This window comes from Ochotona curzoniae, unplaced genomic scaffold (genome assembly GCF_017591425.1).
Source record: "Ochotona curzoniae isolate NIBS_2020 unplaced genomic scaffold, NIBS_Ocur_1.0 scaffold_4701, whole genome shotgun sequence".
Lineage (NCBI taxonomy): Eukaryota > Metazoa > Chordata > Mammalia > Lagomorpha > Ochotonidae > Ochotona > Ochotona curzoniae.
This window is the reverse complement of record NW_024467122.1, coordinates 83716992-83732734: the sequence shown is the minus strand read 5'-3', so window position 1 is coordinate 83732734 and position 15743 is coordinate 83716992. Positions and strand designations below refer to the sequence as shown.

The following is a 15743-nucleotide window of genomic DNA, read 5'->3' as shown; positions in this document are numbered from 1 at the left end:
CTTCTCCCTCCAGTGCTCCGTGGAGTGTGGCCCTGGGACACAGCAGAGGGAGGTGATCTGTGTGAGGAAAAACGCAGACGCCTTTGAAGTGCTGGAGCCCTATGCGTGCGCCTTCCTGGAGCGGCCCCTGAGCCGGCAGCCGTGCCACCTCAAGCCATGTGGTGCCACGTGGTTCAGCACCGAGTGGAGCATGGTGAGTTGGCAGTGTGCATGCCTCTCCTCCCCTGCCTGCACTCCACAAGTGACCAACTCCTGGGGCAAGCAGCAGGCACAGCAGCTAAGATACCTTGGTGTCCTGTGTAGGAGTGCTTGGGTTCAAGTCCGGCTCCCTGCTGATGGGTGCCCTGGGAGGGGCAGGGGGTGGCCCAAGTGCTTGGGTCCCTGGACCCCCCCAGTGTGGCAGGCCTGGACGGAGTCCCAGGCTCTTGGTCTCAACCCAGCCCACCATACCTGCTGTGGGTGTTTAGGGAGTGAACCAGGAGATGACAGATCTCTCTGTGTCGCTGTCTCTCTCCCTCTGCCTTGCAAATGAAATGAAAAAAATATATAGGAAATGTTGGTTTCTAGCTTTAAAAAAGTAAAAGGTTGACTGCAGACCCACACTGAGGAATTTTTAATTTTTAAAGATTGGCTGATTTGAAAGGCAGAGTGACTTGCAAGGCTGCTGTAGGCTCTGCTGGGGTAGCGTGAGTGCCAGTGGGAGCAAGCCACTCCTGTGTGTCAATAACAAGCCATAGGCCACTATCACAGGCTGCTAGGGAGCCAGCTCTGGGTTCTGAAAATTGGTACATCAAGGGACAGCACTTGGCTGTGTTTCTTAAATTAGGTAGCCAAGGGAGTGGAGGCAGAATTCTCAGAAAACATCCCCAGACGGGAAAAGGGAAGGAAACATCATCGCCTTCCAACCCCAAGCAGATAGGAGCATGGTGTGTCAGTGCTGCTGAGATCCCCAGAAGAGAGGTGCCTCCCCTCCCCTGCGATGTGGCCTCACCAAGGACAAAGCAAAGCCATGGGACCAGCTTCCCATGTGCAGGAGCCACCAAGACCTGACCCCTGGAGTGTAGTCAGCCAGGCCCAAACCACAGGGAACTCCCAGTTCCTGGACTAGATTGAGGGAGAACGGAGGAGAGTAGGAGGGAATCCATCAGCCCAGAGAAGTGTGCACACCTGACTTTGAGAGCAAAAGTCTGACTTTAGAGATCTCTGAGATTGGTGTGGCAGGAGGAATTGGAAGAACACAGTGTATGAAGGAAGTAGGAAGGGAATATTCATCCCTAGGTGGGAATTTTCAGAGGCTGCAGGCTGAGAGATTTCAGACAGAGTGGCCTGATGTCTGGATTTGCTCCAACATCCAGTGGAGGGGTGGGAGTGGCATGGATGGCTTGCATGGGGTTAACATGGATGGGCAGGTGCATGATGCTTAAGTCTGTCTCCTCCAGGTGGTGTTTCAGGTTGGTCAGAGCCTCCCCTCCCAGGGGTGCTGAGCAAAGTCTGACTCCTCCCCCTGCTCTTGTTCCTGCGCAGTGCTCCAAGAGCTGCCAGGGTGGCTTCCGAGTCCGGGAAGTGCGGTGCCTGTCGGATGACATGACCCTAAGCAATCTCTGTGACCCACAGTTGAAACCGGAAGAGAGGGAGTCCTGTAACCCCCAGGACTGCGTCCCTGAAGTTGGTAAGTGGGGATACCTCCGTCCTGGAGAAAGGATTACACTTTCTTGTGCTTTCCTTGGTGATGATGTCGGATCTATCCAGGTCTTTCTCTGTGACCTGAGCATCATCGTGATGAAATTGCAAGTATCTTGGTTTAGGGTGACTGCTCGCAACACAGGTGGCGTCCTGGCCAACCATCAAAGACTGACTTGTGGTGATGCATTTGTCATCAGGGGCTCTTTTTTGTTTAGCTTCCAATCACGTGAAATATCGTGGAATAATAAAGGGAAAGCGCCAGATTACCAAAATGGAAAGAAAAGCCTTGCCATCTCTGACAGGTCTCAGAGTCACACTACACAAGCTGAGGTTCCTGAGTGTGTCCCGGCGTTAGCCAGAGTTAGGAAGACACAGGTGCGTCCCGCAAGGTTGGAAAAAGAAGGCTGAGGAGTGCACGTGGGTGACATGGTGGCCGAGGAAGCGAATGCACGGGGAAGCAGGTGCCAGCATCAGCGTTTTGGAATATGCGCAGGTTACTGTGCTTTTTATCCTAAAGCGTCACTGTTAAATCGCCTTACTGCATCATCTTAGGATCAAGTGAAGGTCAGCGATGTCATAACAGCATTCAGTTCCTAGTATCTGCAGAGCTCAAATCAGCTCTTTTTGAAAGCAGAAGCGGTGAGTTTTATCAAGGAGAGATTATGGAGCTGATGTTGTGGCTCAGCACGTGAAGCCACTGCACCTAGCACCTGACATGAATGCCCATTCAAGTGCCAGCTGCTCCGCTTCCAATATCCAACTCCGTGCTAATGCACCTGGGAAGGCAGCAAGCTGGCCCTCATGCTTGGGTCCCTGCACCCATGTGAGAGACCCAGTTGGAATTCAGACCCCTGGCTTTATCCTCATCTAGGCATTTAGAAAATGAACCGTTCCCTCTCTCCCTTTCTCCTTCTCTCTCTAACATCTTTCTCCTCACTCTTCTCTTCCTCTCTTTTTTCCTCTCTTCCCTGTAACCCTTTCAAACAAATAAACAAACTTGTCTTTAAATTTTTAAAAAAGTGAGAGAAAAGAAAGAGATTTAGGAAATGCTCAGCCTAGGAGTACCAGGAAATGCAAATCTTAAAATAACCAGAATCCCCGTTTCTTTATGAGATTGGCAAACGTTTTGGAAAAGGAATTAGAAAGTGTTCAGTGTTGGCAAAGTAATAGGGAAGGGTCAAGTTCTGAACCTGTAACTTGATGTAATCATTTTAGAACTTGGCAATATCTCTCATGGTACACAGATATTCCACTCACTAACACATGCTTTCAAAAATGTGCAGTACACACAAAGAATAGGGCTTAAATTGTCAAGAATTCTTTCAAGGATTTATTTATCTTTATTGCAAAGTCAGATATACAGAGAGGAGGAGAGACAGAGGAAGATCGTCCAAGTGAGCAAAACGGCCGGTTCTGCGCCAGGAACTTCCTCCAGGTCTCCCACGCGGGTGCAGGGTCCCAAGGCTTTGGGCCGTCCTAACTGCTTTCCCAGGCCACAAGCAGGGAGCTGGATGGGAAATGGGGCTGCCAGGATTAGAACCAGCGGCCATATGGGATCCCAGCACGTTCAAGGCGAGGACTTTAGCCACTAGGGCGCTGCACTGGGCCCTCAAGAATTCTTAATGAATCGGATAATGTTTTGTGACTCAAAAATATCTAACTGCACTATGCACCAGCATGTGGGACAAGCACCCCAGGAAGTCCTCAAAATGTAAAAGAAAACAATACGATGGCAATTAGATTAAAATGTAAAACCTCTATTTACCTAACCATACCACAAAGGGATAAGAGAAACCACAGGCATGGTTAGGCGATCCATCAGTCGTGGGATATTCTGACACAAGAATCCTGTTGAGTAAGACAGAAGAAGAGGAGCCAGGGCCTTCACTGAGCATGAGGAAATGGCCCACGTTCAACGCCGAGCCAGCCAGCTGGGAAATAGATGTGACGTGCGAGCTTTGTTTCTGAGTTTCGATGCCAAGTAGGCGGACATTTGGAGAGGATGAAAAAACGAAGTGGTGGCGTAAACACTGGCCATTGTGTCTGTGTCTTCGGTGTTTTTCCACGCAGACTGCAAGGTCTCAGTTCACTGAGTCATGCTCCAAGCAGGCCTTCAGGGAGGTCATGGAGAATGTGTGTGTGATGCAGAGATTGAAAGAATGGTTTTGGCACAAAATGAAATTATCTTGAAATTGCATTTTTCCATGAACTCCGAGAAGTTCCCTGGTGCCTTTGTGAAAGTCAAAAGGGGACACTCTGCCCAGCTCCTGCCCCACAGCCATCATTGTCGCTCAGGGGAGGATGATGGGGAGATGGCACCGGCCAGATGGCCGCCAGTGTGCTCCAAGGTCTTCTGTGCTCTCTCACTGCAGATGAGAACTGCAAGGACCAGTACTACAACTGCAACGTGGTGGTGCAGGCGCGCCTGTGTGTCTACAGCTACTACGAGACTGCCTGCTGCGCCTCCTGCACGCGGGGAGCCCAGCGGCAAACCAGCTTCCTGGGGAGCAGATAACCCCACGCCAAGCAGCCACCACCAAGAGCGGGTGACTGACTGGAGGCTGCTCCCCTCAGAGGTTCCCGGCCGGCCCAGGGCCCTGATAACCAGCCTGTCACCATCCTGTCCTCAGTGAAGCACCCCGCAGGGCTTCTAGGAGCCTGTGCCCAGGACTTGGTCCTGGCTGCAGCTCCCTGGGCACGGATGACCCCTCCCCTACCTTGGGACCCAGCACCAGCCAGTGGGAAGCACTGTCGGTCTCGCCCAGACTCCCATCCCAACGAGCTGGGCCATGGTCACTGTCTCACCCCCACACTCCTGCAGGTGGGAGGGCAGGCCTGTCCGCCCAGAGCCCACCAGGCTCGGCTCAGTAGCCGCTCCCCTGTGCTACCTCAGGCCAGCTGTGTGTCCTGTCAAAGTGCTGATCCCAGGCTTCACTGTTCAGCAGGTGCCTCAGGTAGCAGCTCGTGAACCACTCACAGCGCAGAAGTCATCCCCTTTTGTAGACAGGAAAGCCAAGGCTCCACATTGGTGGTGGACCTGCCCGGTAAAATCATCCACTCAGTGATTCCCTGCCAATGGTTGTTGACACAGTGACCTTGACCCCAGAGGCTTCACCCTGGCTCCCTGTCTAGTCAGAAACATGAGGAATGCCCCCATTCTGCAAAGCCCAGGCCTTGGAATTACTTCCTCGGGTCACAGGTCAAGACCCAGCCTCTCTGCAGGTGCCTTCAGCTCCATCCTCTGCCTGAAATTTTGCCATGGAGGAGATTGGAGATCAGTTACCACCACCATCCATCCCTGTCTTTCTGGCTGATGTCTGAGTTTCTCCGTGGGGCCCACACTAGGCCCTCCTGGTAACTTACCTCCTCCCCACCCCAGGCCTGGGCCATCTCACCCATCCTCCCCCTCACTCCACCTGACCATGTGGCCAAAGCAGCTGGGAGGAATGTGCATTCGTCTGCTTTGCAAGGTGTCCTGAGTCCACAGGCCTGACCACCGACCTTGGCTTTGGCCTTTGCTTCCTTTAAAGTCCCACGTATCCTCTCCCACTCAGGGGCTGTGTGGTTTTCTCTCCAGGACGGAAAGCAGACAACACTGAGTGGCAGGAGGAGGGAGGGCAGGCTGGTTGGGGCTCCAGGCTGGGCAGAAGGGCCCAGCTGCCTGAGCTGTTCCTCCTGAGGGATTTCTCTGCCCAGCGGGGTTCCTGTCCCCCAAGGCTCTTGTGACCTGCCAGTTCTGCACCATACCCCTTCTGTGGGATCAGGAGCAGGAAGCAGAGCAGCCCTGCATTGGCGGTGGAGGGCAGGCAGAGGGCAGGCAGAGGGCAGGAGTCAGTGGCTGGAGCTGCTTGCTTGGCCCTGGAGGGCTATGAATTTGTCTTAGCAGACAAATGTGCTGGTTTCCTGGTTTTCTTACAGCAATAGCTCAGTGCCTTTCTCCCCCGAAACCAAGCCTCCTGTCACAGCCTGGGGTCCTTGGGCGATGGTCTCTTGGAGTAGGGGCCCAAAGGAAGCACCCCCCGCCAAGCTGCAACCCTTCCTCCTAGCACCCACATTTGCCAACCCCCTTTCATTGCTGCCATCTTTTCTCTCCTCCCAAGGTCCCTTCCTGGCCATCCTTTGGAGGTGAAACTTAGTTTTTTATGCTTGCTTCTCCCTCCCAGCCCGCCTCACTCCCCACACATACTGGAGCACCTGAACCCTGCCCTGAAAGTTTTAAATTAAATTAAAGCTGTTGTGGGATGCTTTTTCCTCACAAAAAAAAATCAGCAAAACTCCAGACAAGAAATATTTTTGCTTTTCTTATTCTCACTTATTGCCAAAGGAAATTGTGTCTTGCAGCCTTAGTGCAGCCGTGCAGTCTGCTCCCTCGTTCACACCCCAGGAGTGACTCCCAGGTCTCCCTGCAGAGATGGGCGATCCCAAGACAGACAACTCTGAGTGCAGTAACCAGAAGCCATGGAACCGTGGGCGTAGGCGGGCATTCAGCTCAGCAGAAGTGAGAAATCCAGAGCCAAACCATGGGGTAGGGATCTCGCCCTCTTGTGCCTGTAGATCACTTAGTCTCTAGATAATGGCTTCAGCACCTTTGAAAACCACGGTCTTAGGGAGGAGAGAGCTGGGAGGTGCCAGATTCTCTCATTTCCGGTGCTGTAGAGCGAAGACCAGCAGCTTCCCCTGTTGCCGTCTCTCTTTGTCCACCCATGAGAGTGGCAGCATCCATTTCCTGGTGTGGCAGAAACAGGCACGGGGCGGCGACAGGAAGTGTGGCTTCCTTTAAAGGCACCTGCATCACATTTGTAGGGTGACAGCCCAGCTTGTGGCCCTCACCATGCTAAACACCTTGGAGAGGCATCAGATGGGAAGATCCTTCTCACATGTGCATGGGAGAAAATGGGATTGCTGGATGAGGCTGTTCTCTGTGCACAAGTTTTTGGAACTAGCATACAATCCAGTTCCATTTATTTCTGTGGTCACTCAGCTTTACATGGCCAGCTTCTACCCACCCACCCCCCATTCAGCCACTTCACACCCACTCCCAGGCACTGTCTCAGCATCCTGGGCTATGTTCTGAGGGAGGTGGAGGGACCACAGAGGTGGCTGGGAACTTCAAGTCACACACTCCATGCCACCTGCCTTGACTGAAGGGCAGACTCTGTGATAACTTATTATTTGTGCTTTGTAAATACAAGATGTTTATAGGAAATGCGTATTCTGACCTGTACTCGCAGAACGAGTCACTACACAAAACTGGTTCTGTTCTTTAGAATATGCTCATTTGTAAAGTATTTATTTCCATCTGCCACCCACCCTTGCGTGGGATCACAGGCTCCTGCTACCCCTGGCATGCGCAGTGTGTGGCTGAACTGGCTATGGACATGGGGAGAAGTTGTTATGCCTCCCAGTTCCCTGTTCCCATCACCCCAGAGGCTTCCACCCATGGGTTTCTACCCAGTCTGAGCACCCATCATGCTGGCGCTCAGCGGAGGACAGGGTCTCCTTGTCCTGTTCTGTGTGACTGCCCCGAGGGAGTTGCCAGCAGGGGCCCAGGGACACCTCTAGGGTGCCCCCTCCCCCAGGAATTGGGGACTGCTGGGGGCCAGCGTCAGGCTCGCTGCTCATTTCCCACTGACTCTGCATTTCATCAGCTGTGGTAAATTGTTGTGTACGGCGCTGAAGCACGGGTGCTGTTTTGCAGGAATAAAATGCAGCCTGGCTCCTCTTCAGCCATTTGAAATGACTGGTTTTTGTGTATGACTAATTTATTCATTTTGTTGCAAAAAAATGCAATAAATGTGATAAATCTGCTTTGTCAGCACCCTGTACTCTCTCTGGCCTGGCTTACCTTCGGGCGCTGGGGCTGCAGATGGCAGGAGGCAGGCTGCAAGCAGCTGGCCCCGTGTAAGGACTTGGCTGAGCCAGCCCTGTGCGTGGGCCCTGGGTCTCAGCCATACGACACAGTTAGCATTGCAGCTGATCTAAGACACAGGGTGTGTGTGTGGTGTGTGGTGTGTACTCCTTCTTGGCACAATGCACCCTGTATGTCTCTTCCGCCCTCCCAGATGACCGCCATGGGCACACAAGGTCAGAGCCCTAGCTTCAAGTGCTATAACCTCAGTATGTTCTCCCTTAGCCCTGTCACTTACCCTCTTAGCCCTAACTGTACCCTGACAAAGTAAGTTTATCAGTCCAGGGCTCCAGACTGAAACACTGGAGCTGTCACCTGGTGCCTCCCAAGCACATCAAGCAGGAAGCTGGATGGGAAGTGCAGAGTGGACAAAACTCAAACTGGACACTCTGATATGGGACACAGGTGTCCCATTGGACCACAACTTGCATCTCTGGACTTCAAAACTCTTGCACCAAGAAAAAAAACTGTCTTTCCAAACTTTGCAGATGTAGAAGAACCCCTCTGCAGGCAGACACCGTGCTGGGCATTCTTGCTGTCCCCCCTTGAGGCACTCTTCACAGGGGACGGCAGGTGCTTCCTCGGTGAATGGGGACAACAGGGCCCAGAGTGTCTCCTTCGCAGCCCTGGGGACCCCTGCAGCTCATAACAGCCATGCTCCTTACTGGGCTGGGGGAGGGCAGTATCTTTTTTTTAAAACCCCATGGGAGTGGCTGTTGTGGGGCAGTGCCTGAGTTTGGGTCCCACTTCCTGCTGATGTGCAACCCAGGGAGACAACAGGTGGCAACTCACATGGAATTCCAGGCTCTTGGTTATTAGGACATTCGAGGGGTGAATCAGCAGATGGAAAGTGGCTCTCTATGTCTCAGCCCCGCTCTTACTTGCCCCCTACCTGCTTTTCAAATAAAATCATCTTTTTGGAAAAAAAGAGAAAGATGTCCCAAGAAGCGTTCCCAGACCCATTGTTGTGAATGGGGTTGCCATGCCAAAGCTGCACTGGCAGGAACAGAGCTGAAGGCATCCATCCACCCCACCCCAAAGCAGCGTTCCAGAGCAACCCCAGCCCCTCAGGCCTGGTGACCCATGTGCACTGGCCCTGCACAATTGGGCCCTATAGGCTTTTCCCCATTCCTCCTCCCCCAACCCCAGTCTACAGAGTCAGAGCAAGTTGCTGACCTGTCCTCAGGGGAATAATTGTATTAGTGATAAGGTGGCCTCTGGTGGCTTTGTCAGCAGATTCAAGGCTTTGGGCTGAGTTAATCCCTTGGCGTCTGCCCCAGCAGCTGGTGGTCACAGGCTTGGGGACACACACCAGTTCCCAGGCCCATCCCAACACAGGATACAGCCAGCTCTGGGCTGCCGGGAAATCCGGGGGGGCCAGGCTCATGGGGGAGCCATGGCACCAAAACAAAGTGAGACGCCCAGGAAAATCAGGTCATAATGAACAATGGGAGAGTGGGCAGGCTAGACACAGCAGGTGTCTTGGGTTTGGATGTGGGATGTATATGCGAGTGTGTGTGTGTGTGTGTATGGGTGTGTGTGTGTATATGCATGCCTGTGCACTCTCATTTTGGGGTATCAGGAAAACAGAAACAAGATCCCCATTCACAGAACACCGGGGAGTCCCACTGTTCAGGTCAAGGGCTGCCATAAATCCAGCCCCCTGAAATCTCTTATCTGGACAATAGCTAACCTGGTGTTTAGCCTTCAGGAAGGCGAGAGTAGGTGGGCTGGGAAGTCTGGGGGAGATGAGCCCTGAACAGGTTTTGAGAAATGGCAAAGGCTAGGTAGGAATGGGAGGGGGCAGGCCCTTCTCCCAAAGGAGCCCCTGCCTGTCGGAGGAGGATACCCAGTCCTGGGGGCACCACCCTGCTGGGTGCACCTGCCAGGTGCAAGTGTGCATCCTGAGCCAGTGGCTCCCTCATATCCTCTCTCTGATCAAGGCCTTGCCACTCCACTGAGCTTCAGGGTCTCAGAGGGCCAGCCTCTCTCCTGAGCCTGTAACCCCATCCTTCTCAGGGCACAGCACCGACCCACCTCAAGGTGCTACAGCAGTCACAGGCCTGGTCCGCTGGTGGCTCGTAGGTGTCCCCTCTGCAGGCCCCTTGAGGTTCCCAGGATTCCTGAGAGCCAGAATTGCCTCTTTTCTTCCCTGGCTCTTTCTTTCCATAGCTCCCATGTGAAAATCAACTCCATCCCTGGAATGGGGGTGGACTGGGGGTCTTTCCTTAGCTTCACCATTTAGTTCCCCACCTTGGCCCTGACAGGACCCCCCACCCCAGAGCACCCTTCTCCAGGGATTCTATTCCCCTAGCCTGAGGATTAGAGACCCATGGGCCCCTCCCAGATCAGTAAGGGCGGGGAATTAAGCTGTGTAAGAGCTGTGAACTGAAATGCAGTGACAGTAGGAGCCACAGAGAGGGGTGAGGTGGTCAGAGCTGGAGGATGGCCTCCAGAGCTGGTGCCTGCTGGACAAAGGGTCCTGGGTGCTTCCTGGCAGAGGAGGGTGGGGTAGGGACTGGGAGGGAACACAGCCCCGCCCTGCATCTTCCAAGTTCCCCTAAGCGGATTCCCCGCAGGGATGCCAGCTGACTTCTCAAATCCGCAGTAGCGCTACCCTGTCACAGGCAGGGTTAACCCCGTTGACGTCAGGGCCAAGACACACCCCCCAGGCACCATGATCCTTCCAGAAGCTTCACACATCCCCCAGTCCCACTAATTAACCCCAGCAGCAACCTGACGGGGTCATTGAGGACCTTGGTCAGGCTGCAGGGACGCTGTATCCCAGCATCCTGACTGCCACCTGGCCAGGGTTGCCAGTCAGGTACTCAAGCCTTCCCAGTTGGCTACCAGGGGAAGGGACTGAAGCCCTAGGGGCTGCCACTCGAGTCCACCCTGCTGTCTCCATGCTTCCTGGAACTGGGACCTGAAGGAGATGGGCCAGCTACACACAAAACATTCCCTGGGCTCTGTCCAGTCCTCCAGCCCATTACCATTCCTCTGTACTGGTGGTCAGGGCTGCTGGTCTTCCAAGGAGGCCAGAATCGCTGAGCATGGCCTTCAGGTAATCTCTTCTCGAAGCATTTGGGATGATAGCCACCTCGGACTCAGGGCAGGGGCACAAACAGGTGAAGGCCTTTGCCTGTGAAGCTGAGAAAGATGCCAGTCCTGACGGCAGTAACCACACCACTCCCTCACAAGGAGGCAGTGGGTGGGCAGCAGCTGAGAGCACAGGGTAGAACAGCCTGGATACATGGGGCAGCCCAGGACTGACTGCCGGCAGTCGGGGCACCTTGGCACTGGCGCAGGTCTCCCCAGTTGATCCCCCTCGGAGACAGTAAAGATTAAGAGGATCATAAACTGCGTCCGTCCAGGGAGATTTCTCCCAGGGCCAGAGCCAGGGAGGGTCCAGAGGAGAGACGGGGGAACAGCCAGGGACAAGGAGAGGGAGAAGAGCCAGGGGCACAGAGAAGTAGAAGTAGAGAGACAGAAAGGGCAGGGTCCGGGTTTCTGCTCAGCTGCCCCAGGACCTCACACACACCACCACCACCACCACCATCCAGGGCGGGCCTGCAGTTCTGACAAGCTCCACCATGGCTGCACCTGCACCTGCGGCCATGGCTGCCTCACAGAAGGAGTCTCCAGGCAGGTGGGGCCTGGGGGAAGATCCAACAGGTATGGCTTTTCCTGGAGGTGGGGTGTGGAGCCTGGGGAATAAGCCAGGTGTGTGATCTGGGGTCTGCAGGCATGAGAACAATCAGCCTGCATGCATAGGGGGCTAGGCACAGCCTGGAAACAAAAGGTGGGCCAGGGCCAGTGCAGCCCATCCCATCCCCACGGAGACAGACACAGGGGTCTTCGTGTGTCTGGCTAATGGGAGCTGCAGAGTGAGCAGGGAGGTGGGAATAGGATGCACAGCACTGAGGGTGAGAGCAAGCAGGGGGCACACAGTGCAGGCAGGTGCTTATCCTAGCTCCTAATAGGAGGGGAGGTGTGTATAGGCTGTGGTTAGAGGGATGGGCGCACAGCCTCCCTCGCCCAGCATTGCTCGGCCCCGTCCCAGGCACAGGCCCCTCGCTGCAGTGCCGCGTGTGTGGGGACAGCAGCAGCGGGAAGCACTATGGCATCTACGCCTGCAACGGCTGCAGTGGCTTCTTCAAGAGGAGTGTGAGGCGGAGGCTCATCTACAGGTGCAAGGGACCCCCCCATGCCAGGGCAAGTAGAGATTCTTGAGAGAGAAAAGGACCAGGCCCGGGCAGAGTCTTGGCCTCAAGACTGCCCACAACCCCAACCCACAGGTGCCAGGTTGGAGCAGGCATGTGTCCAGTAGACAAGGCCCATCGCAACCAGTGCCAGGCCTGCCGACTGAAGAAGTGTCTTCAGGCGGGCATGAACCAGGACGGTGAGTTGTTGGCCCATGCAAGCCGGGTTGGTCTCAGTGTGCCTGCCCGGGTGCCCTGACCCACCTTCCTCCACAGCTGTGCAGAATGAGCGCCAGCCCCGCAGCACAGCCCAGGTCCGCCTGGACAGCATGGAAGCGGACAGCGAACCTCGAGGGCCAGAAACCCTCATCTCACCCCCAGGCCCCACGGGGTCTAGCCCCCGGAGCCAGCCCCCTGTGTCTGCTGCCAGGGCCCTGGGCCACCACTTCATGGCCAGCCTCATCACGGCCGAGACGTGTACCAAGCTGGAGCCAGAGGATGGTGAGCGGTGAGAGGTTGGCAAGGGTCATGGTCAGGGGCTTGTAATGCCGGTCCCCAGCGGAGCGGGCACTGATGTCACAGCCTAGTCATCCACAGCTGACGGGAACATCGATGTCACCAGCAATGACCCTGAGGTGTCTGCATCCCCCTGTGGCCTGGACAGCGTCCACGAAACGTCAGCACGCCTGCTCTTCATGGCTGTAAAGTGGGCCAAGAACCTGCCTGCGTTCTCCAACCTGCCCTTCCGTGATCAGGTGCAGTTTGGGGCAGCGGGGGAGGGCCAGGGCCACAGAAGGGGCTGGGATGCCATGCAGGCCTCAGGGACTATCATTCTGGAGCCTCAGCCATTTCTGGGACAAGGACAGTATTGGGGTGCACACCTAGGGGGCAATGCAAGCTGGGGACACACAGGGACGGGATCGGGAGGCAGAAGAGATGGCTTCCCTTTGCCAGACCCTGGGTCCCCTGCAGATACTGCCTGGGGTATTTGCTGGAGACCACCCTCTGGGAGCACCCGACTCTGGGGCATGGGCTTCAGCCACTTCTCCCCACGCCACGATGCCCCACTGGGCTTCTGGTAAACCCATAGAAGAGGCATGGGGCTGGGGGGTGCTCTAGGTGGTGGATCAGGACTCTGTCAGGACTCTGCCTGCTGAGCTGTTCGCCCCACAACTTTGGGGGTATGCTTCAGGCTGTGTGTGAACCCCAACACTCATGCCCTCTCTAAATCAGGTGATCCTGCTAGAGGAGGCATGGAGCGAGCTCTTCCTCCTGGGGGCCATCCAGTGGTCTCTGCCTCTGGACAGCTGCCCGCTACTGCCTCCACCTGAGGCCTCTGCCATCGCTGGTGGTTCCCAGGGCCGGCTGGTGCTAGCCGGAGTGGAGATGCGGACACTGCAGGAAACCATTGCTCGGTTCCGGGCACTGGCTGTGGACCCCACCGAGTTTGCCTGCCTGAAAGCCCTGGTGCTCTTCAGACCAGGTAACTGAGCCTTCTTCCAGAGGAAGTGGGATCAGGGTGATGGTTGGGAATTCCAGAGACACCCTTCCCCTCTGCCCTGGAATGAGGGAGAGGGAGGCAGGGCATGCTGGGAGCATGGGTCGGGCCATGGAACTGACAGGTGCTGCTGCTTCTCCTTAGAGACGCGGGGCCTGAAGGATCCCGAGCATGTGGAGGCCCTACAGGACCAGTCCCAGGTGATGCTGAGCCAGCACAGCAAGGCCCACCACCCCAGCCAGCCCGTGAGGTGATCAAGCATGAGCCCCCATCCCTGCCCAGGATAAGCACTCACAGCTAGATACGGATCAAATTACACAGACAGGGTGGCCGCCTTCCGTCCTCAGTCCTGGGGCAGAAGTGGGGGTGGTCCCAGCATCTGCAGGAGACGGGGTTGGGAGTATCAGGAAGAGTTGGTGGGCTTTGCCGGAGCAGGGCTGCCCTGGGGAGGAAAGGGTGGGATCTCAGAGAGAAAGGGAGGGAGAAGCAAGTATAATGTGTCTCCCCGGAAGACAGGTACCTGGTTTGGGAGGCTCCTGAGCGAGAGAGTGGGAGGGCAGTCCAGGAAGGCAGTTGGGTTGGGCTGAGCCTAGCAGCACCCAAACTATGTCAGCCGTGGGAGGCACACAGGACACTGAGTGGGGGGTTGTTGACTGTCGCACATCCTGAATGGAGCAGCTCCTGCCACGTTCAGGGCCTCCTGAGGTGTAGCCCTGGGAGGGGGAGCAGCTGAGTCACATAGCCCCCAGGTGTTTTACCCAGTGTCTTGGACTCACTGCCTAAGTTCTAGGATCAAGGGGGGAGCTCCGAGCCTCAGACCACCGGGGTCACTCTCGAGGTACTCCTACCCTGAGCCATGACTAGCACAGAGGACTGAGAAGGTGGCCTGCAATCCCCAATTCATCACCTACCAGTTTTTGAAACATCACAATGCATAAGGAGAGATCCCTTGTGGGTCACAGCCCAATGAACCCAGCTGCTGAGACCAACTTCCGCCCAGTGATGTCTGTCCTTACTTTATATCATCTTACTCTATATCTGGTTTATTTTTAAAGACCGATTTTATTTGAAAGGCAGAGTTACAGACAAAGAGAGAAAGATCTTCCATCCACTGTGTCACTCCCTAAATGCCCACACCAGCCAGGACTAGGCCAGGCTAAGGTAAGGAGCCAGGAGCTCCATCCAGGTTTTTCAGATGGGTAACAGGGACCAGGTACTTGAGCTGCCACCTGCTGCCTCCCAGGGTATAGCTAAGACTTGAACCCAGACCCTTAGAGACTGAATACAGCCTCCCGAGTAACCTTTGTACTGCTGAGCCCAGTGCCATCCCTGTAGAGAGTTCTTCTTTAAAACTCTAATGATTTTTTTTCCTGTAATCCCAGCCACCAAAACTATCCTGCTGTCATTCTACATGGTGTGTAGACAGGAGTTCATATCTCCATAAATATATCTTTTCTCATGTTACTCATATGTGAAAACACCTCACAAAGTTCAAAAGCATTGAAACGTAAGTCCAGAGAAAAGTCTAGCTGCTACTTGGACCACCCACATCCCATATTGTGGTCCCAGGGATCAGGTCTAACCCCCAGGCTCCGGCTAATGCACACCGGGAGGAAGCAGGGAATGATGGATCAAGAGCTTGGGTCCCTGCCAGCTCTGGCTGTTGGGCATATTTAGAGAATGAACTAGCAGATGGAAGGTTCACAGGCCATCTATTCACTATTCTCACAAGGAAGAGGGTGTGATTCTCATGGCCCAGTAGAACCACCCCTCCTGTGAAGGGGACCTGAAACTCCCCTTGCTGGCTCCTCCCTCTTCCTGGGATGGGTGCTGGGAGGCAGGCAGGGAGCCTGACAGGCTGTGCTGCACAGGTTTGGGAAGCTGCTGCTCCTGCTGCCATCACTGCGGTTCCTCTCCTCCGAGCGCGTAGAGCTCCTCTTCTTCCGCAAGACCATCGGGAACACCCCCATGGAGAAGCTCCTGTGCGATATGTTCAAGAACTAGCTGGGGTCCGGGACATCCCAGCCATTCTGGAAGGCCGTGCGCACCAGCCAGACTGACCAAGCAAGTCCCCTTAGAGGCTTGGTCCCAATCAGAACAATCATTCTCTACAGGTACCAAGACAATATTTCCAACAGTGTGCGGGGTGCACACCCTGTCCACTCAGAGAAATGCAAGGTTGGGCAGCAGAGAACCAACTAAAGATGCACCTGATGACCCAGGCCTACAAATCAATGCAAGAAGCCACACACAGCGCTACACATGTGAACCCCAGAACAAGAGCTGAGGCGGGGGACGGAGGGGGAGAGTCTGAGAATGGGAGAATGGGGAAGGAGCATCCCAGGTATTAGAGATGTCCTTTATCCCCATTCAGACAGTGGTTCCACACACAGACCTGCACTGAGCTTAGCAGGTTTGGGGGGTTTTCCTGGGGTTCTTCAAGGTGGCAGTG

General features: G+C 55.1%; 2 protein-coding genes across 2 annotated transcripts in view; both read left to right on the top strand.

Moving 5' to 3' along the window:
• THSD4 (thrombospondin type 1 domain containing 4) overlaps positions 1-4198 on the top strand; it is a 324275-nt gene extending 320077 nt beyond the window's left edge. Inside the window, exons 15-17 of the mRNA XM_040968485.1 lie at positions 14-193; positions 1525-1669; positions 4056-4198. Of these exons, the coding sequence (XP_040824419.1) occupies positions 14-193; positions 1525-1669; positions 4056-4198 (468 nt within the window). The remainder of the gene's footprint in view (positions 1-13; positions 194-1524; positions 1670-4055) is intronic.
• Positions 4199-7754: 3556 nt separating this feature from the next.
• NR2E3 (nuclear receptor subfamily 2 group E member 3) lies at positions 7755-15295 on the top strand. The gene is made up of 10 exons (XM_040968484.1): positions 7755-7767; positions 9611-9672; positions 11119-11266; positions 11655-11781; positions 11890-11993; positions 12070-12294; positions 12391-12548; positions 13027-13276; positions 13436-13541; positions 15163-15295. The coding sequence occupies exons 1-10, from the start codon at positions 7755-7757 to the stop codon at positions 15293-15295; spliced, it is 1326 nt and encodes a 441-aa protein (XP_040824418.1).
• Positions 15296-15743: the final 448 nt, after the last annotated feature.